Genomic DNA, 25913 nt, shown 5'->3' on the forward strand with positions numbered 1-25913 from the left:
CTTGAACTGTACTACAACCTGTGAATTAATTCCAGAGGGGTGTTTTTCTTCGTTTTCGAGTAAAAAATCATTAAAGGTGTCGATGCGCATGAAATTGCGGCGCGCCGAGTCTCTACGTAATGGCGGGCGGTCGTTTGCCGTCCACCGCTGCCCCGCGGTGGCGTCGCAGCGTTATTTTAGAGTCATTTTCACGATGTAGGACATGATTGAAGAATCTGAAAAAAATACTGTACCTTCACAAGGCCTGCTCAAAGCGATAAGTGAAGTTTCAAGAATGTGTATTTATTTTAAAATAAGTAGCAAGTTATGTAATTATTCTCATTTATGTGCACTCTCATGGTGTGTAACCGTTATTTTGAATCTCTGTAATAAAAAAACGGTGACAAACACATTCTTGAAACTTCACTTATCGCTTTGAGCAGGCCTTGTGAAGGTACAGTATTTTTTTCAGATTCTTCAATCATGTCCTACATCGTGAAAATGACTCTAAAATAACGCTGCGACGCCACCGCGGGGTAGCGGTGGACGGCAACCGACCGCCCGCCATTACGTAGAGACTCGGCGCGCCGCAATTTCATGCGCATCGACACCTTTAATGATTTTTTACTCGAAAACGAAGAAAAACACCCCTCTGGAATTAATTCACAGGTTGTAGTACAGTTCAAGGAACATGTCAGAATTTCAAAAAAATTTTTTGTTCGTGTCAGTCACTGTTTTAAAAATCTTTGAAAAATTAATTGTTAAATAAACAATTGATAACAACTTTTTTTTACCATTTCGTATTTTTTTTTAAATTCTATGGAGCTTTCCGCGTAATTTGAAAAAAAATATATATTGTATCTAATTGTTTGCCAAAGTTATGAATTTTTGAAAAAAATGGGAGTCTAATTTGTTATTGTTAATAAAAAATCGAATTTTGCATTATGAGATTCGCGCTTTGGCACAAAAATCTAACTCCTCACACACAATCCACATGCCAAATTAAAAAAATATCTGAGAGATGACTGATCCGGTTGACGCGGAATAGCCCCTTAGACTCATTCATGCAGGCAAATCGTTCGTGCGCGCAAAAATACCGAAATCAGTAAGCGGCTTTGGAACATCAATTTTCGTACATACATTTATGCCGGAAAATAGCTAAGGGAAAAAAATGTATGTTTCAACCAAACTTTCAACCTATATTTTTCAGATGCATGAGTAACAATAACGGAAAAATTATTTTTACAAAGCATGATCTGTAACGGATGAAACCGCGTTGGGTAAGGGTAGATAAAATAATTATTTTTTGATAAGCTTTGAACTGTCTCGGTGAGATAAAATCAGTGCTGAGCTAAACATAAGTTATAAAATGAGCAACAAATCTTCATAATAGATTAAGGAAAAGAAAACAAATCAACTGAATAACAATAGAGAACACTCGAGCAAGGAAGCTCGTTGTACCAATATTTACATGATTTACATAAGTATAACTGGCTTCAGCTATGATTAAATATAATTAACAACATATTTTGAACAATGTACCGTGGGTACCGTAGTGATGCGTAGTTATTCTGAATTTTATGCGATGTATACCAAGTTTGTTCCGCAAATATCGATATAACAATAATACAAGAAAAAGATACTTTCTTAATTCTATGTTGAAACGGATTTTTTAGCTTCACCCGTATTCGGATCTACAATGACCTTCTCTTGAAGGGCAAGGGTAGAAGTAGAAGGTGACGCAGGTAGCAAGGGCATTGTGTCTATTGCAGGAAGAAACCTTCCATCCATACATTCCTTGAAAAGAAGCTTTTCACTCTCTTCATCGGATTTCTCCTGCCTTCCAGTTTTCGTTTTTTTCAGAGGATGTACCCGCAGAGCCAAAAGTTCCGCTATTAAGTAAGATTCCGGTTTATACATTCTTGTAAAATGAAGTCGCACGTGATCACTAGCATTTTCGTCCTTCCGTGGAACGTAATCGCAATGAGGACAAGGCGGCGTCATTCTCTCGATTCCGTGTCTCCGTTTATGAGCATCCATTGCATCCTTATCAGGGGTCCCAAATGGGCAACTCGGACAACGTATAGACTCTTCGTCAGCTTCGTTGGGCCCTACCAGAGTTCCTTTTCTTTGCATCAATATTAACGATTGTTTATCTTGATTAGAAACTACTATTGTGCTCGTATTAACCGATGAAGTCGTGGCCGTAGTGGCCGTTGCGGAAGTAACTACCGAAGGCTTAGACAAAGATTTTCCGGGTCTTGTAACTGAGATGACGGGTGGCTCTGCAACAACATCGCTATCAACAGAAATTGCATCATCCTCCAACTGCCGTTTTGATGCCTGAGCTTCAGCATTAGCTTGATGTTTCTTTAAATGTTGAACGTAGTTTGCGTAATATTTAACAGAATAATCACAGGTATCGCAGCGATATCGTTGCTTCGCCCCGTGAAGCGTCAAGTGAACTCTGTACTGTTCGCGTTTTTCAAAAGCGGAGGGGCACTTATGGCACTTATAGCGTTTTTCTTTGAGTCGTCCATTTCTCAAATATCCTGGATAAACGAAGTTAGGGTTTCCGCGCATTAAAATACCGAATTGTGGGTCTGGAGGTGGCGGCACTCTGTTTGCAATAGGTGCCGCTGTGGTCTCACTTGATTCGGCACGGAGTCGGTGAACAACTTGATGTTTGGCCAAGTTCTGAGCGGTTTTTGACGAATAATCGCATTCCAAACACTTGAACTTATTATTTTTTCCATGCAAGGTCATGTGGTATTCCAAAGCATCCAGCTTAAAATATCGTGCCGGACACTTAGCGCACGTGAAAACTTGATTTCCATTTTCTTGATTGTTCTCATTAGAATTTCCACCATTAGGACTGGAATTAATTTCAACTACGATCCAAGCCACGCCGCCGATTCCAGCCGCTGAAGAAGAATGATTATTCGCCTCAACGCAAGCCGTTGTCGGAGGTGGATGTCTTTGCGAGTGACCATATAATGACAAAAGGTACCGAGTTCGTTCCTGATATTCAGGAGAGTGAGCTTTTTGGTGTGCCAAAAGATGGGCGGGTTGTCTAGCAGCATACGAGCACCATTGGCAGGAATAAGCCAACTCTGTCGAGTGGTACCTCAAATGAATGCGTAGTTCTTTTTCACAGAGAAATCTCGCTGGACATTTACCGCAACAGTGTACGAGTCTAGAGTCTCGTAGATCGGGTTCAGGGCCGAGAACCGGTGGTTGGGCGAGTCCCAAAAGCGTGGCTAGGTCATTGAGTTGCTGATTATCAGGTCGCCCTTCATCTACCAGGCAGTGAACAGTACCCAGGACTCCAGAATGCATGGCTGTGTGAGACTCCATAACGTCGCGACGCGTGCACGTAAAATTACAGTCTGTGCAATTGATCAAGAGTCCTTGACTCGGCGGTGATACATGCATTCCTTCGTGGTCCCGTACTTCGGCGCGGCGTGAAGCAACGTGAGGGCAGTGTCGGCACTTTAACATCTTCGTCAGAGTCCCATCGGGACGAGAAACCCAAACCAAAGGCGCATCGGGAAGAGCCCGAGTGTCCAATAATAAAGGAGGAGGGACACCACCCGTAACGTTTGCCTTAGATCTCAGAGAGGTTGCATCCGACGAAGCCGCTGAAGTCACTCCGGTTATTTCTTCGACGGACGAATCATCAGCCTTTGTTTTAGATTCTAATGATGTCCCGTGTAAAAAAAAACATATCAATTACGTCATTTTCTCATATAATTTTATAATGTATATTGAGAGAGGTTTATGGCAAAAGTATCTTTCACCATACCTGACGAAATACGTTGAAACTTCCGCTTAGCCGGTAAACTCTCCACCTCTATGTTTCGCTGATGTTCCGCCGCTAATTCCTCCCCATGAAGCCGTGCGTGTTCTAACAGTTCTCTGAGAAATAAATTCAGACAGACTTCAGATGTTAAAACAATACGCTCAGGCTTGAGTAACAAATTTAATATTGATCCGTAACTTACGCTTTGGTGCTGACGTAAAACGGGCAGAGGTAACATTTAAAAATCGCGCCGAGATTTGGTCGGTGATGATCGCGGTGAGCAGCAAGAGCGGCAGCAGTAGATGCCGCAAACGGACAATCTCCACATCCGTAAACTTTCTACAAAATTAATGTTGAATTTTGTGGTAAATACGCCTGTTTCGTCTTAGCATAAAACTATACATTGTTGTCATCAACGTCAAGTTTAATTCTGTGTCAACTTAGATGATGATCATCGATCGATAAGATATCTATAAACCTACAATTAAATCAAATTACTCACTTTCTCGCTATCAGATATCTGTATAGAAGTTTCATAGTGAGACTTGACGTGTAACAAAACTGCATCCTTGCTGGAATCTCTGTAGTTGCATCTTTTACATTTCCATAATGTACGTTTCGTTTCTTCAGAGTTATTAACTACAGTAGTTGTAGTGGGAACAGATATTGTCAAGACTGTGCTAGCGGTAGGCACAGAAGAAACGGGATTACTCTTCAACAAGGACTGACCCTGGTTACGGTTTGCTGCTTTTAGAGGAGGTGGGGGTCTGGAAGGTAGTGTAGAAACTTCTAGGGACGAATTAAAAGCTATAGACACGGGATTTGGAGCTGGAGTTAGCTCCGGTGGTTGTCTGTATTCCGACTCATCTGTCAGCATCATTTTTGACGGTGGTTCGTCAATGCAATGTTCATCCGATAATTGTAGCTGCTGTTGTTGCACCTGGAATCGAAACGATCATTAATACGCTCACTTTCGCCACAGTTCTATTGCTCTCGTAAATCAAAATCTTTGAAAGTCATTGTCCTTATAAGACAACAAGTATTGAATAAAAGGAGGCTGACCTGCGCAAGATATTTATTATATTTCGAATAATTGCGACGTCCCGTTTCATCCGTCATAAGAACCCGGGCGGCCGCATGTTCAGGGTCTCTAGCCGCTTTAAGTTTTATATGTTTAGTGATGTCCCATCGCCAATTGGACCTGTAAGAACACAGCGAGCACTCGAACGGCTTCCGGTTTAGATGGCCGACTATGTGGACGTGAAACCGAGACGCTGTAGATGCCCAGAAAGCGCAGTGGGGGCATTTAAATACCCGACGGCCACTCTGCTGCGTCGAGCCACTCTCCACCTGTGAAGATCTTTTGTTTACTATTTTCTAATGCGCGTGTATATAGTTTTGTCATGCTGAGAATTTCTCGCAATTAATCCCTCTAATTGCGTATTACATGAAAATTAGTTGTATGGTTATTCAGTGGAAACTTAAACATTTAGTCATTCTATTTTATTCTTGCAAACGAAATTAAGCCCCAAACTTGTGAAAGTACATCTTGGAAGTTAGTTTATACAGTTTTGGTAGGACTTTCTTATCACCAAAGTAAAAGTTTAATCAGAAAATTTATGTCAGAATAGGTATAGATAGGAAGGATGATAGGTAGGAACATAGGATAATAACGAGATTGTCTTGATTACACACCGACGAGCCTGAAGAATTGAGTCCGGTAAAACTCGAGTCCCAATCCATTTGATACGGGAATCTATATTCTCCGCGATAAGTGGTGGTCGGACGATCTTCTAGGTAAATTTGTGAATTATCATTAACTGACGACTCTTCAGTACCGGATTGGCAGATGTGTAAGTGCGCTTGAAGATCGGCGGAACTTTTACATCGCCTACGGCATTTGGGACACCTCGAGGAACCAAGAGAAACGCTAAGAGCGGCGTGATGTGTCCGTCGATGGTTCGACAATTCCTCCATGTTCTTTGCTTCAAAAGTACACCAGCATTTCAAGTCTATTGCACCTCCATTTCCGCGCATAGACCCGTCCGATCGTCCTCCATTATTCGATGTACTCGTCATCAATCGCTCCTTTAGTTTGTCAAAGAAGGACGCGTTCTTCTTTTCAAACGAATCCCCGCTACCACTCAACTCCCTCTTGGTAGCTAAATTCTAACGATCAAATTCATCTGACTATTCCGCTATAGATTTTATTGTTTTTATAACACCTAAATTTAATTAACTTCCCCAACGCCCTGTCTCCGGTAAATAAATCGCGTTTAAACAAGGTACGTACCTCTTGTTCACCGTATAGTCTCGCCATTTCCGTATCTCGTGCGATTTGCGCCAATTCCGGCCTGACCCTCACTCTCGGCACCCGTAGCAGCGTAGTGTTACCGCCGCTCCCACCGACATTATTCGATTTCGGAGAACTCGATGTCCCCAGTGGAATCAACATCGGTAAAGGTTTTCTGGATCTAGAGATCAACAAGGGAGCGTGAGATTCCGCCAAATGTCTTTGCATTTCAGAGTCCCATGCTGTGATGAATTGGCACCCCTTTTCTTCACATTTTAATGCTATGCATTCTGCATCAGCAATAACACTGTTCCTTTCGTCAATAAAATCGTGTTTCTCAGGAGTTACCGATTTCCTGGGTGTTCCTACCGACTTGCTTGGGCTCACGCTCTTTGTTGGCGTCGAATTGCCCGACGTTTTCGTAAGGTTTTCTCGAAAGTCGCTAGCTCCAACCTACCGGAAATAATTATCATATAAAAATATTGCAGGATTTACTGTTATCGAAATTGTTTGTTCAGATAAAACCTCAAGAGAATAACCAATTTCCAAATTGCTAGCTCAAATTTAAAAGGTCAAAGACTTGCACTGATCATCTCGGTGACTCAAAATTTCACTCTCGCACACAATTACCGCGCAAAAAAGTGTAAATAGATAGTACAACTAAGATTTCTCTTTCACTTTTTCCGTTTCCGTGCATACGGACCTGATTATAACGTTTTGGGCTATTGCGGGGTTTCCGCTCGCAAGGGTTGTTCGGCTTTCGATGTGGCTGCCCAACAGGTGGATCATGATGATTCATTTCGTGAACAGTGAGGCTTTGCCTGATATCAGCAGTAAAATTGCATGCACGGCATTGAAAGGCTCCGCCACCCCCGTGATTTCGGGTGTGACGATCCAAGTTCCACTGCAGAAAAAGAATATGGTCAGACTGCCTGCACGTTTTAATGAAGATATTTTGATAAAGGAAGACGATACAATAATATGCGGAAACAGCAGTGTTACAATTATTTCTACCTTATAAGGAGTCCGAAAATCGCAGGCATCGCACTTTATCATAGGCATGGAGTGATATTTGACGTGTTTCGTGTATCTCGCGCGGACGTGCGTTACATAGGAGCATTTTGCGCAACGGAAGAATCGCCTTTTTAAATGATGCACGCGTTGATGGGTTTCCAAGTCTCGTTGGTTTACCGCAACGTGAGCGCACATCGGACATCTACTTCTCTCGGCCGATTCCGTAGCTATTTTGTCCTGCAGATCCTCGTGAGCAACTCGAAAATGACGCTGGAGTTTTTTCGCGTGTTGGCAGACAAAATCACAATGGGGACACTCGTAGCATCTTACCTAAAAATGAGCTATTCATCACTAAGTTCGCTGTGTAAAAATAATAATGATCCTATGCGCAAGAACATGACGTATGCGACACCCCGCCAGCGCCTAACTATAGGCAATCCTAGGAAGGATCTGATTGTTTTCGCCTGTACAGTAAGCAACTGTTCATACTGCACGTAATCGATATTTATAATTCGAATTCTTGTAGCAATGGGTTCCTGCATCAAATTCGATAATTCTGGGACTTTGTCCGCGATTGATAACACTCACCCTTTGCTTGTGTTCTTTTTTTAGGTGATGAAGGTAGCTTTTAAGACTGGGAAATTTTTTGACCGTCCTGCAAGTTGTACATTCGTATGCTTTCGACCCCTCCTCTGTATCGACGAGCGGGCTTTCGGTCGGCTCTTCTTTTATTACCAATTTCCCCTCCTCGTCATCTTCCTCGCCGTCTTCATCAACGTCCTCCTTCTCCCCTTCTTCCTCCTCGTCCTCTACGGCCGCCGACGCGTCATCCTCATCCTCCTCTTCATCCGCCATTGCTGTTGGCTCATCATCCGAAACGTCTCCCCTCTTGCTCCTCCTGGTGTCCTCGCGCTCTTGGTCCTGTTCCATCGGCTCATCCTCGTCCTCGACATTTACTTCGTGGTTTCTTTCTTTCGCAGGGTGTCCGGTGGTGGGTGGGGGAGCCGCTACAGCAGGTTGAGGTCGAGGACGCAGCGCTCGCAAACGGGGCAGCGAGTCCGCCATCTTGTTCTGTTCCGTGGCTGTTATTTTTCGTAGCCCCCTATCAACTCCTGAAAAAATCCTGGTTCTTAGAAAAATAATTTCCAAATTGCTGGGGTCGAGTGCCAGTTTCTTGAAACGCATCCGATTCCCATTCTTCGCTGAGCTGAAAATGCCAGTCAAATAAATGGACATGTCATTCGATTATTCATCGAAATTACGCCAAAGCTGAAGAGAACCAGATTCCCTGAACTGGCTCACTGATCGGTCACAATGGTTGCAACAAAACAATCGATCATTACGCAACATAGCGCCAGTACAATAATCTGTAGAGATAATTAGCATTACAAGCACAAAGGATTAATTACAGCAACTTGAAGGATAGCTGTTGGTACTCCGCCATTGCATGACTGTTTCCGACCTTCCGTTCCTCCGCTTTCTCACGTCGCCGAACATCCAATATCCATGCGACTTCCGCGCTGGTTGGAATGACAGCGTGCGTCTCACTCGCTCCAACCTAACAACCAGCTAAGCCATATACTCGCACGCTCTCACTCTCACTCTCTATTCCCTTCTCGCTCCCGCCTTCACTCTTTACCTCTTTCCGAAGAGACCCAAGATGTGCTGTAGTTATATCGTCTTCCAACTGCACGGTACACACAAAACAGTACCCAAGTAGAAGAGAGAAGAGTTGATAAACCCCCGAAGAATAAGTAAATTGACAATCAAAAGACGTGGCAGCGAGACGTGCCGAGTTGAACGTGCATATTTGTCTAGAAGGAAGGACAGTGGTAATGCAGAGTAATTACATGATTTAGTACCTTGTTAGTTGATACTCGGACCCTCGAAGTTATTATTCACTGATAGTCAACGATGCCTGGCATAGAACCTTGCTATTGGAATACGGCGAGGTCGTGACGGCGTGTTGCGTGTATTGCTCAACTCTTACACGGTGTGCTTTTGGCTTTGCTTGCTGCCCTGGCCTCTTGCGTCTTGCCACTAGACTCTAGAGGAAAGCCAGGAGGAGCGGCGGCGGTGGTGGCAGCGGCGACGACGGCGGCAGCAGGCGGTCGCTCGGTCGGTCGTCGGTGCGTCGGGGTCTCGTTCGTCGGTGTAAACACTCGCGCACGCGGGTAACACAGCTAGGTAGTAGGTAGCACGCACACCACCGAGGAAAGTCCCGAGCAGCCTGCAGCCTTGCAACGCTTGCCAGCCAGCAAGCAAGCACAGAATGCCACCGACTCTCGAGTGCTTAAGAGCCGTCGGACGATCGCGATTATAGTATTTGAAGAAAACAATTGTTGGCACTAAAGAGGGAGCGAGAGTGAGAGAACCAGAGGGAGAGAGAATGACGATAAATGTGTTAACGTATGGAGAAAACAGGAGAAAAAAGGAGAGATAGAGAGCTCGGTCACACAACTTTATGGATAGTGATATATATACGTCCATGTAGATGTAAGTATGAATGTATACCGATGATGACATACACGTTGGATCCATGCATGTGTCAGGGGCACGTGTATACATACATCGGATCGAAGAGCTTCGCAAGGCGTTTACGACAGCTACGACCGTCTCGGCGGAGGAGTGCGAGATATTTATGCGAAGAAAATGACGCGAGGTGTGTTGATGGAATCAGCGAATAATCAGGAGAGGATAAACAGGACAATAAAATAGCGATGACCCTCCGAATAGCTCCTTATTAATCAATAAAGTATTAATCGCGCACGTGTTGTACGTCTATACTGTGTATGCGAGACGATCGTTTCTGCAAGAACGGTGAAGAAACCCACCGTCAGCCCCTCCCGGATGCGGGATGACTGACGACGCCGATGGCCAAGTAGCGCAGGCGGGCGCCATCTGCAATTCCACTCCCTTCCAACTTACCTACGGGCATATTACGGGCTACGGGACAGGTCCGACGCGAAATGCGATAGCGTCAGAGGACCTTATATACTTATTTATTACCATGATCAAGGTAGACTTATTCTACACTTTGAGCTACATCAGCACCGATTTACCGGATTTGAAGCATAGTATTCATCGGTGCAGGCTAAGCGAACTAATTCAGTGAGCGAACGCCTAGTCGCCATTTTCCTCTCTCCTTTTTTCCTGTTTCGATTAATGGTCTGCCCGGAAATGACGCGGCTAGTACCATGCAGCTGTTATGATTATTCCGACAATCGACAGGAGAAATTGGTGCAGGAAATGAAGAATAAAAAACTGACTTGCCCCAAAGTTGACCGCAAATGCGATTGCATGAGATATTACCCTCGCCGTGGATTTCCGGTGATGACCGGCATATTGTTTTTTATACATACGTACTAAACTTACACTAATACGGTATAGATACGAAGTAACGCTGCATATAGATGCATGTAAGATACGCGGAGAGACGATAGCGCGAGAATCCGTATGGAATCGACATTTCAACGTGCAAGGAACGTGCATGCATGCGTATAATATCGAACGCGACTTTGTTCCTGCAAATTATCGAATATTCACTATTTTCGTAATAAGATTGCCGTTGACATTTTAAAGCAGAATAGGTTGATGTGGAAATTAGAAACGATACCCTGACCTTCGGCAACTATAAATATAGACAAGATTTCCATAATTATTCGACATATGCTGCATGCACGCACGCTCTCCCGTCTTCGAAAATTACCAAATAATTATTTTTCGCCAAAATGTAATCAGACCGATTCATATTCTCTTGAACGCCGATTGCGGCAGTACAATCTTACATTGCAATACTTATACATATACGCCTATAATACGTGATTTATAAATCAGAAGTATCTTTCGCTGTATAACATATAAATGTATACAAGATTATCGTAAGGCTAATAAGTACCTACGTCTACAGCCTAGCTCGATACCCGTTATCTTCGTGCACGTCCGTCGCCGAAGTATTCCAGGGACACGCAGTGGCCATCGTGCAAAGTCAGACTTACACCGCAGAGTCAACTATGTAGTGTATTCTACTTTGTGCAACACCGCTATTACACATTCCCAAACTCTTCAGAGTACAGAGAAACGATCCCCTAACTGATCACGAGCAATGAATTACGCTCACACTTTCTATCTAATATGGAAAAAAGTTTTACCTGATTGCCTGAGATTCCGATGCCGTATATACACGACGCGTATATCTATCCGAGTGCTTATAGGTTGAAAAAATCCTCTAATAGGGAAGTTTCGTTGATTTTTGGTTATTTTATATTTCAATAGTTTAGGAGGAAAATGATCTGGTCACGTGTTTCCCTTTTCGTTAAAAACAAAGTCGATAAAGCAAAGTATCAGCAGATTGAAAAAGGTACTGTGTGACATCAGCCATGCTGAAATACATCTATCTATATCAAACCTGTGAAAGAGAAACGTTTATACTGTCACGAAACTTATAAGTTTTGACATCATCTTTTGTTGCAAAAATAAAGAAATACGGGCAAATTATATTGAACTGATCTACCTTATACAGAAACGAATAGTCGGAATTCTTTTTCCCGTAAATTGATATTACTACTGCAAGTATTGATTTTAACTACGTCTGTACCGTGTGCAGGATTAACTAACTGGATTCACGAACGTTTTGTTCTGCAGTAATATCAGGATTATTACAACAAACCTAGCAGAATTCTTACTGAAGCCAAGTAAAAATTCCACAGGTGTATAACCTTTCAGATAGTTGCAGAAGAATAATATAAGATGTATGACATACATTCATGTCTTTATTTGCGGCTGTGCTCTGATTGAAAGAGCGATGAAGTAACAAAATGATTCAATGGAAGAAAGAAGTATGCATGTCCCTTAGTCGGATGCGGATTCAATAGCAGACTTCGAACAAGGTATATTCCTGGGATATTGATGTATACGAAACGGAAATTTCTTTAATATCTTCTGACTGTGGGATTTCCACCATTAATCGGATTATTACCAATACTTTTGGTACAAATATTAAAGAATAATATTTATCTGACTTCATCCATTATTCTCCAACTTACTGGTTGTTTAATTCATTAGCGAACAAGTAAATATTTACGAAGTTATATAAGCAGAGTGAGTGAAACGCAAACCGGTAGGCAAATTCCTTTAAATCACGAAATAATTTTATCCACTTAGCTGGTATAATGGGGAATATTTTTCTGAATAACTATTCGCACCTTGCGCGTGCTGGAAAAGAGATGAACAAGGTGCATCACTTGATGATCAAGGCATACGTTTTATTGAAACGGCTGCAGTTGATGCTAATAATTGATAAATATGTCGGCCCAAGCCGATTAGGACGACGGTTAATCTACATTATAGACACATGATGTACATGGATACATGTGATAATTATTTGTGTACGAGTGCTGCGTACAGAGTGAAATGTGACTATTTACTGAAAAACTAGTGTACTCGATTTTTTTCACCATACTGCACAATATTTATACTCGATTCATCCATTTTGCAATTATCTAGTCTCTCATTCGCTCACTCTTACTTCCTCGATCAATTCAATTACATAAAATAATTTTCTACGTCGGGAATTTTTCGAATGATACAAATTCGTTCTTCTGGAACTTCGTTCGCGATTTTCTTTTTTGTTTGTCACTTCCTTACATCCTTGAAAGTTGTCGTATATTGAATTTGAATAACACATGCAAGTTTTTTTTCACTTCATTTCTGGCATTATGATTCAATTATTATTCATTATAATGGTTGTATTACAAACTTGTCACTGTAGTAATTAAAATATCACTGAAACAAATAATTAAATAAAAATAAAAAAATAAATCAACACTTGTTCTGTACATTGACGACTTAAATCGCGCATGGCCTTCGTGGCAAGTGATCAATATATTCTGATAAGAAAAAAATCGAAAATTTGTGAATCAAGCCTCTTGAAACCTACTTCAGTACATGACGGAATACTTTTACTGATGCTATGCTTACTGCAATTTCCGGCTTTGGTTGATGTAGTTGTAGTTTATAAGTTTAATATCATTTTGTTCAGAAAAGTATTCATTGAAGGTACAGATGACGAACAATTTTGCGAGTCATGTTGTTATCAAGATGATAGAAAAATGAGATATAAAACATAAAACTAAAATAGATAAAATTGCAGGCAGATAAAACATCTATGTGTGGCAATCACATTTTAAAAACCAGAGAAATTGCTTATTCACGGGTGGCAATCAACGGTATAGACAATTTATGACATTTTTGTCTTTTCGTTGATTTAGGATTGTAAATTGTACTAATTCTCAACCATTTAATTACTCCTCTTTAAATGAACGATACTTGACGGTATTAAAAATGTCCGAGGACTTTGGTGACCACCCTCTTTGTTGACGACTTGTTACTTGTCGAGTGATTAGCTACTCAATCATTTTATTATTCTTTAAGAACTGGTGGAGATAATTAGTTATAAATTTTATTGATGTGCACATTGCACGCCGGAATGTTGATGCATCTCATCTTCGTCTGACGCGTACGCTTCTGCCGATCGTCCTGACGCATCACGATGCGTTGGATCATATTCTTGCAGATCCACTTCCTCGGCATCACGCGGCACCACGGTGGGTGGAATGTTTGGTCCAAGCGTTGTTTTTAAATCCTGTTCATAAAATAGTAACGTTGATCAATGGTAGAGGAACATGCTCATTTCATACGTGCAAATTTTATGATAGAAAATCTGGCAGGATTAGAAAGTAAATTGAATAGCTAATGGTTCGTTCAGATAAAGGTAAAAAAAGTCAAAACTCACCATGAGCACTTTTTCGGAACAAAAGTGATTTTTAGGGAAAGTTACTTCAAAATTTATGTAAAGATTCCCTTTTTCGAAAGGATTCCTGTACTGTGGCATCCCTTCACCGACAACTCCTTTCACATCACCAGGACGAATCACATGACCAGCAGGATGTTTAATGAGCAAATTTCGTCCATCTAAATGACGCACTACAAAACTTGCTCCACAAAGAGCTTCAGCTAGTCCGATGCTTTTAGTCATAATCAAATCATCCCCAGATCTTTCAAAGGTTGGATGAGGTTTCTGTTGCAATACAATAACAACATCGCCAGGCTGTACTTCTGGCATTTGATCCCCTTCGCCTAAATTACATTAATACATCATATTTTGCATGATCATAAAAATTTATGACAATTTTGTTCATTATTCAGAAATTTCGGTCATATTTCAACTAATATCTACATAAAATTTTACCTCTGAAGAGAATTTTCTGCGACTCCCGCATTCCTTTGTCAACATGGACTTCTAAAATTTTAGTTTGATTGACAACTTTTTTGCCTTCACATGTTGTACATCTATCTTTCTCATTGATTATTTCACCAGTAGTTTGACAATGAGTGCATTTCTCTTGAATCTGCTGCGCCATACCTGGTGCCAACTGCCTGTATGAAACTTTGTAACCGTACCCACGGCATTGCTTGCATGTGGTTACAGCACCTTCAGCTCCACCAATCCTAACAATACATATTAGATAAGTATATATATTAATTCTGGAAAGAAATTTTTCTACCAAAGATATTCTCAAATGCAATCAGACTTTCTCTAGTCATGATGAAAATTAAAGTCAGGTAGAAAATAACACATTATTATGCTAAAATATTTTTAAAGAAAGTGTGAAATGAATTGTTACCCAGCACAAGCGGCACAGAGCACATTTTTGCTGAGCTGCAGCTTTGCAGTTTTTCCATTGTACATGTCTTCCAGAGTTACCCTGCAAGTAAACATACAGATTAAGGATCATTTGAATAAAGCTTCATTAGTCATTATTTATTCTCAGACACTCACTTGAGCGGATGAACAGTGTCTTCACCACGACGGGATTTTCGCCTGCCACCCATACCACCGCCGAAACCTCCCAGTCCTTAAAAAAAATCCAGTATAAATTGAATCAAAAAATGACACAAAAAAGGCAAGGGAAATCATTTGATTAAATAATTTAGCATGTAAATGTTGGTTAAAAAATTGTCCAAAATTGAAGAAACTTACCACCGAACAAACCACTGGCTCCGCCACCAAAAAGCTGGGAAAATATGTCATCTGAGGGAAATCCATCACTGGCTCCTTCTTGTACACCTTTTATTCCATGTTTATCATAAATTTGGCGTTTCTTAGGGTCGGATAAGACTTCATAAGCAAATGAAATTTCTTTAAATTTATCACCAGCTTCCGGATTTTTGTCGGGATGAAACTCCTTTGCAAGTTTTCTATAGGACTGATAATTTTCCAAATGTAACGGCTATCTTGTGACATATTATCACCTAGTGAAATTTAATGTTTAATTATGACATAGGGATAAAAATTACAAAGAAGACTTAAAAATAGTTGAAGGTACAGTGAAATTATTTGCAATACTTTGTCTGTTTGAAGTAGCAATAAAGATGAATTTATTATCTGCGCAGCTCAGCTTCCATATCGAAGTGATTTATTCATTCAAATTGCTAAACATTAATAGCCATACAAATAATGATAGTAATAATAATGAAAATGATTTAATTAAACATAAAAATAAGGTTTCACACTGAAGAATTGAGAGTTGATGAAAAACGTAGGTAATGGTAGTGGCTATTGAACTATTTCATTGGTGGAGAGGGACACTAAAGGTAACGGTAAAATGCGGAAAAATTCTAAGAACCCATAGAATAAAATTTATTGTTTCTTTGTCAGGAAAAGGCACAGAAAAACGAGTATGCAACTCAAGAACAAAAACGATAATAATTTTAATCGAAATAAGTAGAGAAATTGAAGTGATTCACAATGTTATGTAATGAAAACCGTTAATAACGAAAGAATGATTAGTCAAAAGTCAAGTTGCACATCGTGGAGTGCTAATTATCTGTTGAAGAATAGGGAACAAGGTTTGACCTCGAGAAGATAATGCGGTAATATTTTTGCAAATTCCTGTCGGAATGATGCAGTTACCTTTTTGATTTCTGCGTCGCCGGCAGTTCGTGGCACTCGGAGTACTTCGTAAAGTTTATTATCTGCCATTATGCGATGAAAAATCGAATAATCCCAGAGAAATTATAAAAGGCCCCGACTTTGGCGTGGCGGAGCACAAGCCAAAATCCTCTAGTCGTTGGGTAATCAGACGTACCTGAGATACCGAACTCAGGATACAAAACATGGCCCTTGACTACCAGGTTAGACGTCAACTAACTCTATCTAAGTATTTTAGACTACAAAAGGTTTTTCTATCTAACTTGAATAGTTCCATTTTTTTCCGTTTCTACGCAGTAGGCAAAGGACCTTAGTAATTTTCCTGTGGTTTTCCATATTACTACTTTGTGGTTTTAATATCTTCTCAACGATTATTTGTGAGTAAATGTTCAGTTGTGTCAGTATTATTGACATAAGTTCATAATCTGCTGCGTGGAAATTGTGAGGCATTCGAAGAACAGTAAGAAAGCTCCGAATTTACCACCGATTTTCAAAGATGGGAGGCGGAGACCTTGTAAGTAGTTGAATAAAATGTAATAACCTACAATATAATAATTTTTTTCCTACCTTGATTACTCCGAATTTCTTGCATTGTTTTTTTCCATAACCCAGGTTTCATAACATAAACACAACATAAAATTTCTTATAATAACGTGTTTGACTATGTAATTATGTAGAATTTGAAGAAGTCATGGCATCCTTCTACAATGAAAAATATGGAAAAGGTGTGGAAAGCGGAGCAGCAGAACAGCCAGGAAAAGAAAAGAATAGCGGAGTTAAAGCGTGAGATTGAGATGGAGAAAGATCGAGAAGATATGACAAAATATGCCATGGACCAAGGCGTAATTGAGAAAAAAGAGGATAAAAAATTAGACTGGATGTATCAGGGGCCTAATCAAATGTTAAATCGGGAAGATTATCTCTTAGGACGCGCTATCGATAAACCATTTGAACAGATGGCTCAGGCTGAGAAAGAAGCGGAGCAAAATCGTGCACCCAAAAATCATGTAGAATATGGTAAATTGCCAAGGTTCAAATAATTAAAGAAATGAGCCGTTTGTAGTTCTCAGTGAACCCACACATAACACTGTAACTCTATTCAAGTCGCGAAAAGAATTTCAGTTTGAAATAAAGTCCCCCAGGACTAGTGTGGATTATATCAGAAAGAGTTCAGTCCATAAGTTATTGTAGTTTTCCAAATACCACAACAGTAACATCTGTCAACAATGTTATCTGGTTTGGAATATCTAAAACCATGAAGGATTGGATCAACTACTAACACCGTGCCCAGTAAACTTTTGCGTAGCATAATTCTACTCCAATTGTATATCTCTTTGGATAATTCAAATAGGGTTGCTTAATCATCTAAATACAGTCGGACCTCAATTCTACGGACAATTTAGAGAACCAATTCTGGTGCTACCGCAGATTCTTTCTCGTGTGATAGGGGCCGAAAGTCTGCAGAATCGAGGTTCAACTATAGCATTTTCGCTAAGTGCTTTGTCTATATAGAAAATTTGCTATTGTGGTTATCTTTCACTTGTTTTTCCTCTGCAGAATGCATACCACCATCACTAAGATTCTTTTCGGGCAATGAACAAGTGGATTTAGCCAGAAAATTACAAGAAGATCCATTGTATGCTATAAAAAAAAAAGAGATGGAAAGCCGGAGTCAGTTGTTGAAAAATCCTGTTAAACTGAAGCAGCTTAAACAGCTAGTGAGTTGTTCAATTAAATCAATATAGTAGTACAGCAATTTTGGGCAACATATCATTTGTATTTTGTATACAGTTGGAAGAGCAAGCAACAAAAAGTAAGGCTGAAAAAAAGCATAAAAAAAGGAAAAGCAAGAAGCAGAGTAAGCATGATTCTGAAGGTAGCGACAGTGATAAAGACTTGGACAATTTATTAGCTGCAAAGTATAATAAGCTTAAAAATAAAATAAATGAAAAAGACCTACTAATGTCCGTGAAAAAGCTGCAAAAACAAAAGAAGAAAAAGGAGAGTAAAAAGTCGAGCGATTCTCAAGAAACCAGTGAGGATGAAGAAATGGAAAGAAAAACAAACTCAAAAGATAAATCGTGGAAGAAACAGCCTAGCATTGATGAAAATGAATTTAAAAAACGCAGCCATAAGTCGAGAGTCACTAGCTATGATACTGAAAGAGGACATGAGCGATTGGATCGAAGAAGATATAAAAATAATAGTTACAGTCACGAGGAAGATGCCTCAGGGTCTAAGGACAAGCACAAAAGAACCGGTAGTGTTAACCACACTGAAGGATTCCAAAAAAATAGACACCAAACCAAACGACGTCGAAATTCAAATGACTTTGGTAGGAAATCCAGCAAGTCTTTAAGGTCAGAAACAAAAAGATTACACAGTCCTGAATATAGCAGTAATGACGAAGAAGAACACCACATGAAATCGAGAGGAAATTATGGTCTAATAGTAAGTAGAAGATTTTTGTGCTTCAGGTATATCTGATCCGTTACTCAAGTGAAAATTTGAAGTTTCCCCTTGAATCATATGTTAAGAAACTAATATTTTAAATTTCAGAGGTCTGACGGAACTAAAATTGTACCATCTGGAACGTCTAATCATTTAGATACGGTGAAACCGCATGAAAAAAAAATGGCAGAGAAACGCTGGGTACCACCTAAGCGAGAAAAGCTGACAGAAGATGAAAAGGAGAGACGAAGACAAGAAATGATGGTCAATGCGTCATGGAGAGATAAGGAACGAGAACAAAATGTGAAGAGGTATCGTGATGAGGAAAAACGGGAAATTAGTGATAAAACTTACAACAAAGAATTCATCAGGTGAATTAAATGAACCCAGAATGCTTTACCTATCGAATATACTGGTACTCTCTGCTGATGTAATTCATCTGATGTGCATCTTGGATTTTCGTGATTTCAGAAAACAATTAGCTGTTGCGGCTGAGGTAGGAACCGTCGAATCAAGGATCAAAGCCAATATGAATAATATCCAGAGGTCAAGGCGAGCAATGGACACAAACTTTGCGAAAAGATAATCCATTGTAAAATATCTTCAATGAATACGTAAAGGTTATTATAAATTATGTAAATAAATGATTATGATTCAATTACATGTCTACTTAGCTAAGCAATAACCTATATTTTTATGCTGAGATGTTTCTTAATATTAAGAGAGTAGTTATTTTTAATTTGTGCATTTAAATCATCGTTTCATTCTACATGTATTGAAATTTTAATACAATTGTATAGCACAATATATGGTTGCATTTGCTAAATTTATCAGAAAGTCCAAATTCATAAAGTTATTTTTTTTCAACTAAATTTTCAAAGTTAAGTTTTCATCAATAGCATATTTGTATAGAAGCTATAAAGGCTGAAACTTGAATGAGGAGAAATATGTCTTATCTTATTCGACTTCAGTGCTAATCTGTCAACAATTCCAACACTTGTGATATAACTCAATATTATATACACGTTATTTGGTACATGCAGTACAGTAACTACAAGGACACAAGCTTAACTTTTTAAAGTTATGTAATCTTACACATTTCATCAGCTTCAACACTGTCCTGTACATCTAGAGCAGTGGAAAAGCATCCACCAATGAGGACATCATTGACTACAGCCCGAGCAAGGTATCCTGTTGTAATTGTGAAATGTGCAGAAAATAACGGAGTCATGTCTTTGCTCTTATCTATATTCTGGTCCTGAAATCAGACATTTGAGGAGAATATGAAAAAATTTCCAAAATTGGATTTTTTAACGCATAATTGACCTTACACACCTTACAGTACATGATGAATGCATCTTCAACAAGCTTGTTCAGATCTAATTGTTTCTGAAATTTGAGCTCAGGGTTTCGCAATAGTATCGTTGACACAATAGTCAAAAGCTGTAAGAAATATGAACAATATAGAATGCTCACTTTAATTAATCTTTGATTGTGAATAAAAATACCTACCTCAACGACCAGCTGGCGATATTCCGGTAATGGAATATGATTGAGAATAGATTCAACTAGGAGTGCAAATGTAAGCTCCGATCGCGTCATATTAAATAATGTTGGCTTTTGGGCCAAATCTCGCCCATTGACAGTAATCCCAAAAGGACAACGAACTAGAACTTCCCATACCTGGTTGTAAAAGTTTGCAGGCACTCTGCACAGGCATCCTTCAATCTTCCTTCTACCTAATATGCTCAAACTGAAATAAAATGTGCAATACGCAATAATGCATGGCACAAAATAATTAACTGTTTCTAAACAAATCTGAACTTACTTCTGTGTAACTGCCCAATCCTTGATGGTCAGCACTTTCATCAAGAATCGTCTAACTTCGTAGGGGCTATAGTTCTCAATGGGTTTTGGGTTCTTTCCAAACATTTGCACATAGAGTTTGACAGCTTCTAGCACCCAACTATATATATTTTAAATTTGATATCTGTTAGCTATATTTTCGGTCAACTACTTCAAGTGTCATATTCAAATGTTGTACTTTACCCAACACGTATTTTAAGAATGCCTTTAAACATTTCTGGATTGGTGCCGATAAGTCTACCGCAATAAAGTAGAACCTCCTGTTGAAGGACAGCTTGAATTATGTCATGAGGTTGAATCGTAGAATACATAACGGACTGGATCTCAGCAGGAGTCATTGGTTTATCGAACACAGTTTCTTCTTGACCTACCACACCAACTGTTATCTGAAATTTATAAATAGACCGATTAAATTAGTAAATTACCATCGTTTATGAATTTATCCGATTGATCTGATTTTACCTGTTTTCCATTGACAAGGACGCCTGTGATAAACGGACTAATACTGTCGACAGTGTGATGCAGCATACTACTACAGTAACGGATTGCCATCCAATATCTGAGGCCACCAGCCTGCTGATACAAACCCCTGAGGTGATCACCCACTAAAACGATGGTAATGTATTTGTTGTTGAACTGAAAATTATTCAGTTCCATCATATTGTTAGTTTTCAATTGTGATAATACATTGAAAATTAGTTGTCTTTCTAGACATGCAACAGCATTGATGAATACACAAAACGCACAGATGATAAGATTCAAGTAAATCTATTGAAATATGAAGAAAATCGTACCTGTCAGTCCATTACATTTGTAGTCAATGCCTTCACGTTTCAACAAGATGCCATAAAGCTGACATTTAGCATACAGTCCATCTGTATTTCGAATTTCGTCTAATATGTTGCATAATGGCTCTTTCATGTATTTCTAAAACATGATTGTGTTGGAATAAATGTTCTCAATAAATGAAGTACTTTTACTCACGGAATATTCTTTTAATTCTTCAGAATACGACAGTGCCCGGGGTACATCTGTCAAACTCTGATATCCAATGTAGTCATGTTCTAGTTGTCGGAATTGCGTAAGCGATAGATCAGTGTCCATGGTATCCATGAAGTCTAAATGCTCTACAAATAGATAAAATATTGGAATGTATTAATGCAGTCTATGTAGTCTACTATGTAGTATTCTTGTATCGTATCAAGGAAATTAGTTACCAATGCATGAAGACGAGATCAGATTTTGCAGGCGTCCAATTCTTACTTTAGTTCCATCGCAGTATCCTTTTTTCAACATTGCAAATAAATCCAACATTTGTTTAAATTGTGGGTCACTAGAATCATAATTAACAAGAAGAATATTTTATGCAGATCCTCTTGAAAACTATGTATATTTTTGTTCTGTACTTCTCAATAAAAAATCGATTAGCTGTATAATTAGGTCAGTGTTAATTTCAACACATATTATCGACTTTCAAATTGCATAAAATTTATTATGCCAGTACCGCATGTGTTCTTCTCTTATAAGAAGACAGACGGTAGGCCGGCCAGAGAGTCTCCAATATCTGCCAACAAATTGCAGCTCCGTTTTGATGTCATCAATCAGTAGTGCCATATCCCGATATAAATAAAATTCAGAAACTTCGAATATCAAGGGATAGCATAAGACCGTCATACCGCAAACTCTGTACACCTGGCCAGAAAATTGGCAAGTAATGAAAAAAAAATCACAAGTTGGTTTTCAATCCGATTACAAAAATGATCGGTAATTTAATATACCTTACTAGTGCCTAGGGAACCAACCGGCCTCGCAGGTCGACCACGCAGATCTAATTTCTTATTGACTCCAAGTTGTTCATAGACTTTAACCAATTGAGTGGATGACCAGATTTGTACAGGTTCTACTTCATGAGGTGTCTGTGTTTGAATACCATATGTAGCCATCATAGCCTGCAGCCTCATGGACTCTGCGATTAAAACTATCTGTACAACCAGATCTGTGTGCGTCCCCTAGAAGAGTTACTATAGATTATAGAAAGAAATTGCAGTAACTTGTAGGTTCAATGGCGGAAAAGGTAAATCGTGCATTAATCAACTACGAGAAATGTAATGTCGCAGTGCATTTGCTTCCGTACATATTAACACATTTCAGAAGCTCTTAATACAAAAATCAGTACAGATTCAAACGCTAATTGCAATAAGAGATCAGAAATTTTTCACTGTAAAAGTTCGCAGATTCAACTGACTTTCTGAATAATTATAATTCTTGTTTTTACAGCTGTATTGGATGGCAGCAACGGAAATTTTGCAGTGTAGATTAGTGTAGAAGAAACATGCCGAGAACAAGTAGATAGTGGCAATAATCAAAAGTGAGCTTAAAATAAATGATTAATGAACAAAAAAATAGATTTTTTCTATCGATCGTCAAGTAGAATATGAAAAGAATAAAAAAATATAAATAAATGAAAGTCTACTGTTATTAAGCCTGTCACAAAACGTCTGAGTTTACAATTGAATTAAAGGATAAATAAATTCTTGGTAAACTTCGATCAAATCGACAGTGACATACAAAGCTACACTACTGCAGGCATATACAGTGAATTACTTACAATGCTGGGCTTTGCCTGAATGAAACGTAAGAAGAATAAGATTAGCTTTAGATGTATTAATTATCTCAAAATAGTGCTCACAACAACAAATATTCATTGTATGATGCCATATTTTCTATTTATTTCAAGTTTTAGTATGTTCAAATTTAAGTATAAGTATTGCAATTCATCGATCAAATCCAAAAAATTTCACGATAAAGATTTTTGTACTGTAAAAATGAAATCATTGATAAATATTCGTAAAGCCTACCTGAAACGCAGAGTATCTACCCGCTCTACGTGGCCTATTGTAAGACGGAAGATAACGTCGAATTGGATCCAACTCATTAATGTGCAACAAACCAGCTGTTAACAACTGTGCAATTACGAACATAGCTTGGTTCCACAAGTAAAGGGTTACATTCTCTGCTTCGCCAGTTGATTTCTGCCCACTACCTTCGATGCTGGACATTCGCAGTGCACTGCCTGGCTGTGCTTTTTCTACTTCAATATTTTCTTCAGGGACAAAGTAATACATGGGTATCACAGGATCTGTGAATGTTAGATCGTACGAGTCATAAAAATGTTTGAAATCAAGAGAGAAGCGTGAAAAAATTCTCATTAGCAAAATCACTGGAAAGGAGATGGGAAGGGCTTACCTCCATTAACGTCTTTATGAAGCCTCAATTTCAACAGGTTTTGATACTCTTCAACTTGCTCTGGAAGAGTTTTGAATACGCCATCAATGATCATGAAAATATAAAATAATGGCCACTCACACTCGATGTTGTCAAATTCCTGTGGAAAAGTTTCAACTTGCATACATTTATCATAAAATGTATGTAACTACAAATTATATCGGATCCAAACCTTAATTTGTCCTTGCTTATAGTACCGACGATGTGTTTCTTCAAGCACAGTCTTATACCCATCCCTACCAAATCGTTTGAAACCATAATTGCCTTGCAGTCTGCGTATTATATTTGCCTTAGTTTCATTGTATAAATTTTCTTCATGAGTTGCAAATGCTGGAAACGAAATAGTAGGAAGCAAGGCAGCATCCACACTCTAAAATCAAGATTCGGTTCTAAAAAATCCTTTGAAAAAGTAATTTTTTTGTCCAAATGTTTTTACACACTAATTGAACACTTATTAACACTTAACCTTTGAACTAGATTCTCTTGGGAGCATTGTTTCAAAAATGCTGCGGTTCCTATTATGAGCATCGATGTCGACATATATAACGGACCAGGATGCTCCTTTTTCTCCAAACAAATTGCATCCATTTATGGCTTCCAGTGCGCTTTTAGCCATACCAATGGAACTGGCATGTATCTCAGGTGTTCCGTCATTGTAACGGCTACCCCGTTCCCAAATACCAAAATCTGGTGTGCGATAGGCTCGCTCAACATAGTATACCAAGTTCTGTACAAAAGCTACTTCGTCCTGCGTATATATTATTTGCAAGCCCGATGATATCATTTGAACCAGAAAAATCAGGTAAAGAGAAACAACATCGATCTGTAATGGTACAAGAAAATATAAATATCAAACTATAAGGTGTAGTTGTAGAAGCTCGAGCAAATTAATTTCAGCCAGTACACAGTATACCTGTAAATGGTGATAATCTGTATCTGGAAATATTTCATCGCCTGTAACTAAATGAAATTTACAATGCAGAGCAAACAAGTTGCACTGATTGCGCTTGAACAATTCGATTCTTGATGACTGCTTTATCCAGCATTCAAGTATACCTCGCATACACTTTATGGCTGACTGCCCAAGCTCGTAAGATTTTCCTCTGTCATCATCTATTCGTCTATATATAAAAGAACATCCCCAATAACATGTGCTTCCAGAGATTGTTGACATTGGAAACTAATAACTAACTAAGTGACAACACGAACCTGTAGGCTTGATACAAGCTCCAGATTGCTGCTGCACAGTAAATACTTTCCCTAACGCTGCCAACAACTTTGTCACTTGAAATTTGAGGAAAAAGGCCTGTGATGCAGCTTTGATGTCTCAATAACTGTCTTTTTACTGTCAACAAGTGGTTAGAATTATGTGAAATTTTTTTTAGCACATTATGATTTACACTGCTTTAAAAAAGGTACATATTCAGATGGAAATTTAGAACAATAGTAGCACAATGCCTCTAACGTCTTCTGAAGTATTACGAAAAAGTCAGGATTTATGGACTATGACAACTCACACTGTCAATTAAATTGAATGTAACCATTGTACAAAATGAGAAGGTATCGTTATGCCCTTGACTAAGTGAAATAGTGCAAGTAGCCATTCCGTTATGTCTCACCTATGCCATAATATATATCTAGTTGGCGGACAGTATCCTCGTAGTTAGATATTTTCAAAAACATGTCGACATCTAAATCACTTAAGCTGCACTGACGGTTGTCCTTTATAAATGGAGCTCTGCAAATAAAAAATGGTACAGTAATTATTAATAAAATTTTTATTTGAAAATGCAATCTCAAGTACCCACTTATGAGTACTTAACGGTGATGTGAGTATTTGTGCCATGGTTTAAATATCGATGATCAAAACATAACCTGTAAAAAAAAAAGAAAAAGGATATAAGTTGTCTATAATTGTTTGATTTTTAACTACACAGTAATACTTTGATGAGCAGATAAAACTTGGCATATTAGAAGTTTACAGAGAATCTGTTCTGCTGGGCTGGGTGGTATTTACATTTATTAGTAAACCTAACCTTAAACACTTCTTCACAACTAAAAAAATTCAAGGTGACATTTGAATAAGCTGAACATAAAGTACCTAAAACACAGACGTTTCAACGTGTTGAAACTGAAATGATCTATCTTTGTAGTGGAGTAGGTTTCTCACGAAGAGATGTATAAGGCAAGTTTGTTTCTCTATGTAGGTGGACCATCGAAGCCTTAATCAA

At 39.0% G+C, this 25913-nt stretch overlaps 4 protein-coding genes across 21 annotated transcripts; 1 reads left to right on the top strand and 3 right to left on the bottom strand.

Annotated features, from left to right (window-relative positions):
- Window positions 1-1157: 1157 nt before the first annotated feature.
- Window positions 1158-9947, bottom strand: LOC107221223 (zinc finger protein Xfin). 5 transcript variants are annotated; one of them, XM_046732232.1, is made up of 13 exons: window positions 8951-9946; window positions 8728-8775; window positions 8498-8646; window positions 7677-8200; window positions 7089-7418; window positions 6778-6978; window positions 6075-6527; window positions 5477-5950; window positions 4844-5131; window positions 4284-4721; window positions 3984-4120; window positions 3785-3897; window positions 1158-3677 (listed from the first exon to the last, which is right to left on the bottom strand). In XM_046732232.1, the coding sequence occupies exons 4-13, from the start codon at window positions 8151-8153 to the stop codon at window positions 1633-1635; spliced, it is 4956 nt and encodes a 1651-aa protein (XP_046588188.1). In that variant the 5' UTR covers window positions 8154-8200; window positions 8498-8646; window positions 8728-8775; window positions 8951-9946; the 3' UTR covers window positions 1158-1632. The 5 variants fall into 5 exon arrangements, with proteins under 5 accessions (XP_046588188.1, XP_046588190.1, XP_015515622.2 ...); XM_046732234.1 differs by lacking the exon at window positions 8498-8646; XM_015660136.2 differs by having other exon boundaries at window positions 8498-8775.
- A 2384-nt stretch (window positions 9948-12331) lies between these two features.
- LOC107221249 (dnaJ homolog subfamily A member 2) lies at window positions 12332-16230 on the bottom strand. The gene is made up of 7 exons (XM_015660170.2): window positions 16063-16230; window positions 15130-15355; window positions 14929-15004; window positions 14774-14854; window positions 14338-14597; window positions 13882-14225; window positions 12332-13731 (listed from the first exon to the last, which is right to left on the bottom strand). The coding sequence occupies exons 1-7, from the start codon at window positions 16129-16131 to the stop codon at window positions 13549-13551; spliced, it is 1239 nt and encodes a 412-aa protein (XP_015515656.1). The 5' UTR covers window positions 16132-16230; the 3' UTR covers window positions 12332-13548.
- A 163-nt stretch (window positions 16231-16393) lies between these two features.
- On the top strand, window positions 16394-23636 carry LOC107221234 (pre-mRNA-splicing factor CWC25 homolog). Of its 2 annotated transcripts, none has more exons than XM_046732248.1 (7): window positions 16394-16594; window positions 16758-17097; window positions 17638-17798; window positions 17872-18531; window positions 18640-18902; window positions 19003-19151; window positions 23626-23636. In XM_046732248.1, exons 1-6 carry the CDS (start codon window positions 16577-16579, stop codon window positions 19115-19117), a joined length of 1557 nt encoding a protein of 518 aa, XP_046588204.1. In that variant the 5' UTR covers window positions 16394-16576; the 3' UTR covers window positions 19118-19151; window positions 23626-23636. The 2 variants fall into 2 exon arrangements, with proteins under 2 accessions (XP_046588204.1, XP_015515636.1); XM_015660150.2 differs by lacking the exon at window positions 23626-23636 and adding an exon at window positions 19639-20747.
- Window positions 19261-25910, bottom strand: LOC107221233 (probable phosphorylase b kinase regulatory subunit beta). 13 transcript variants are annotated; one of them, XM_046732238.1, is made up of 21 exons: window positions 25784-25910; window positions 25491-25557; window positions 25302-25420; window positions 24892-25027; window positions 24596-24803; window positions 24149-24505; window positions 23855-24052; window positions 23644-23782; window positions 23256-23536; window positions 23006-23020; window positions 22176-22406; window positions 21902-22089; window positions 21615-21730; window positions 21382-21524; window positions 21192-21324; window positions 20860-21002; window positions 20581-20783; window positions 20360-20497; window positions 20044-20284; window positions 19867-19974; window positions 19261-19789 (listed from the first exon to the last, which is right to left on the bottom strand). In XM_046732238.1, the coding sequence occupies exons 2-21, from the start codon at window positions 25526-25528 to the stop codon at window positions 19613-19615; spliced, it is 3312 nt and encodes a 1103-aa protein (XP_046588194.1). In that variant the 5' UTR covers window positions 25529-25557; window positions 25784-25910; the 3' UTR covers window positions 19261-19612. The 13 variants fall into 13 exon arrangements, with proteins under 13 accessions (XP_046588194.1, XP_015515634.1, XP_015515633.1 ...); XM_015660148.2 differs by lacking the exon at window positions 25784-25910 and adding an exon at window positions 25700-25763; XM_015660147.2 differs by lacking the exon at window positions 25784-25910 and adding an exon at window positions 25719-25762.
- Window positions 25911-25913: the final 3 nt, after the last annotated feature.

Source organism: Neodiprion lecontei, chromosome 2 (genome assembly GCF_021901455.1).
Source record: "Neodiprion lecontei isolate iyNeoLeco1 chromosome 2, iyNeoLeco1.1, whole genome shotgun sequence".
NCBI classification, from domain to species: Eukaryota; Metazoa; Arthropoda; class Insecta; order Hymenoptera; family Diprionidae; genus Neodiprion; species Neodiprion lecontei.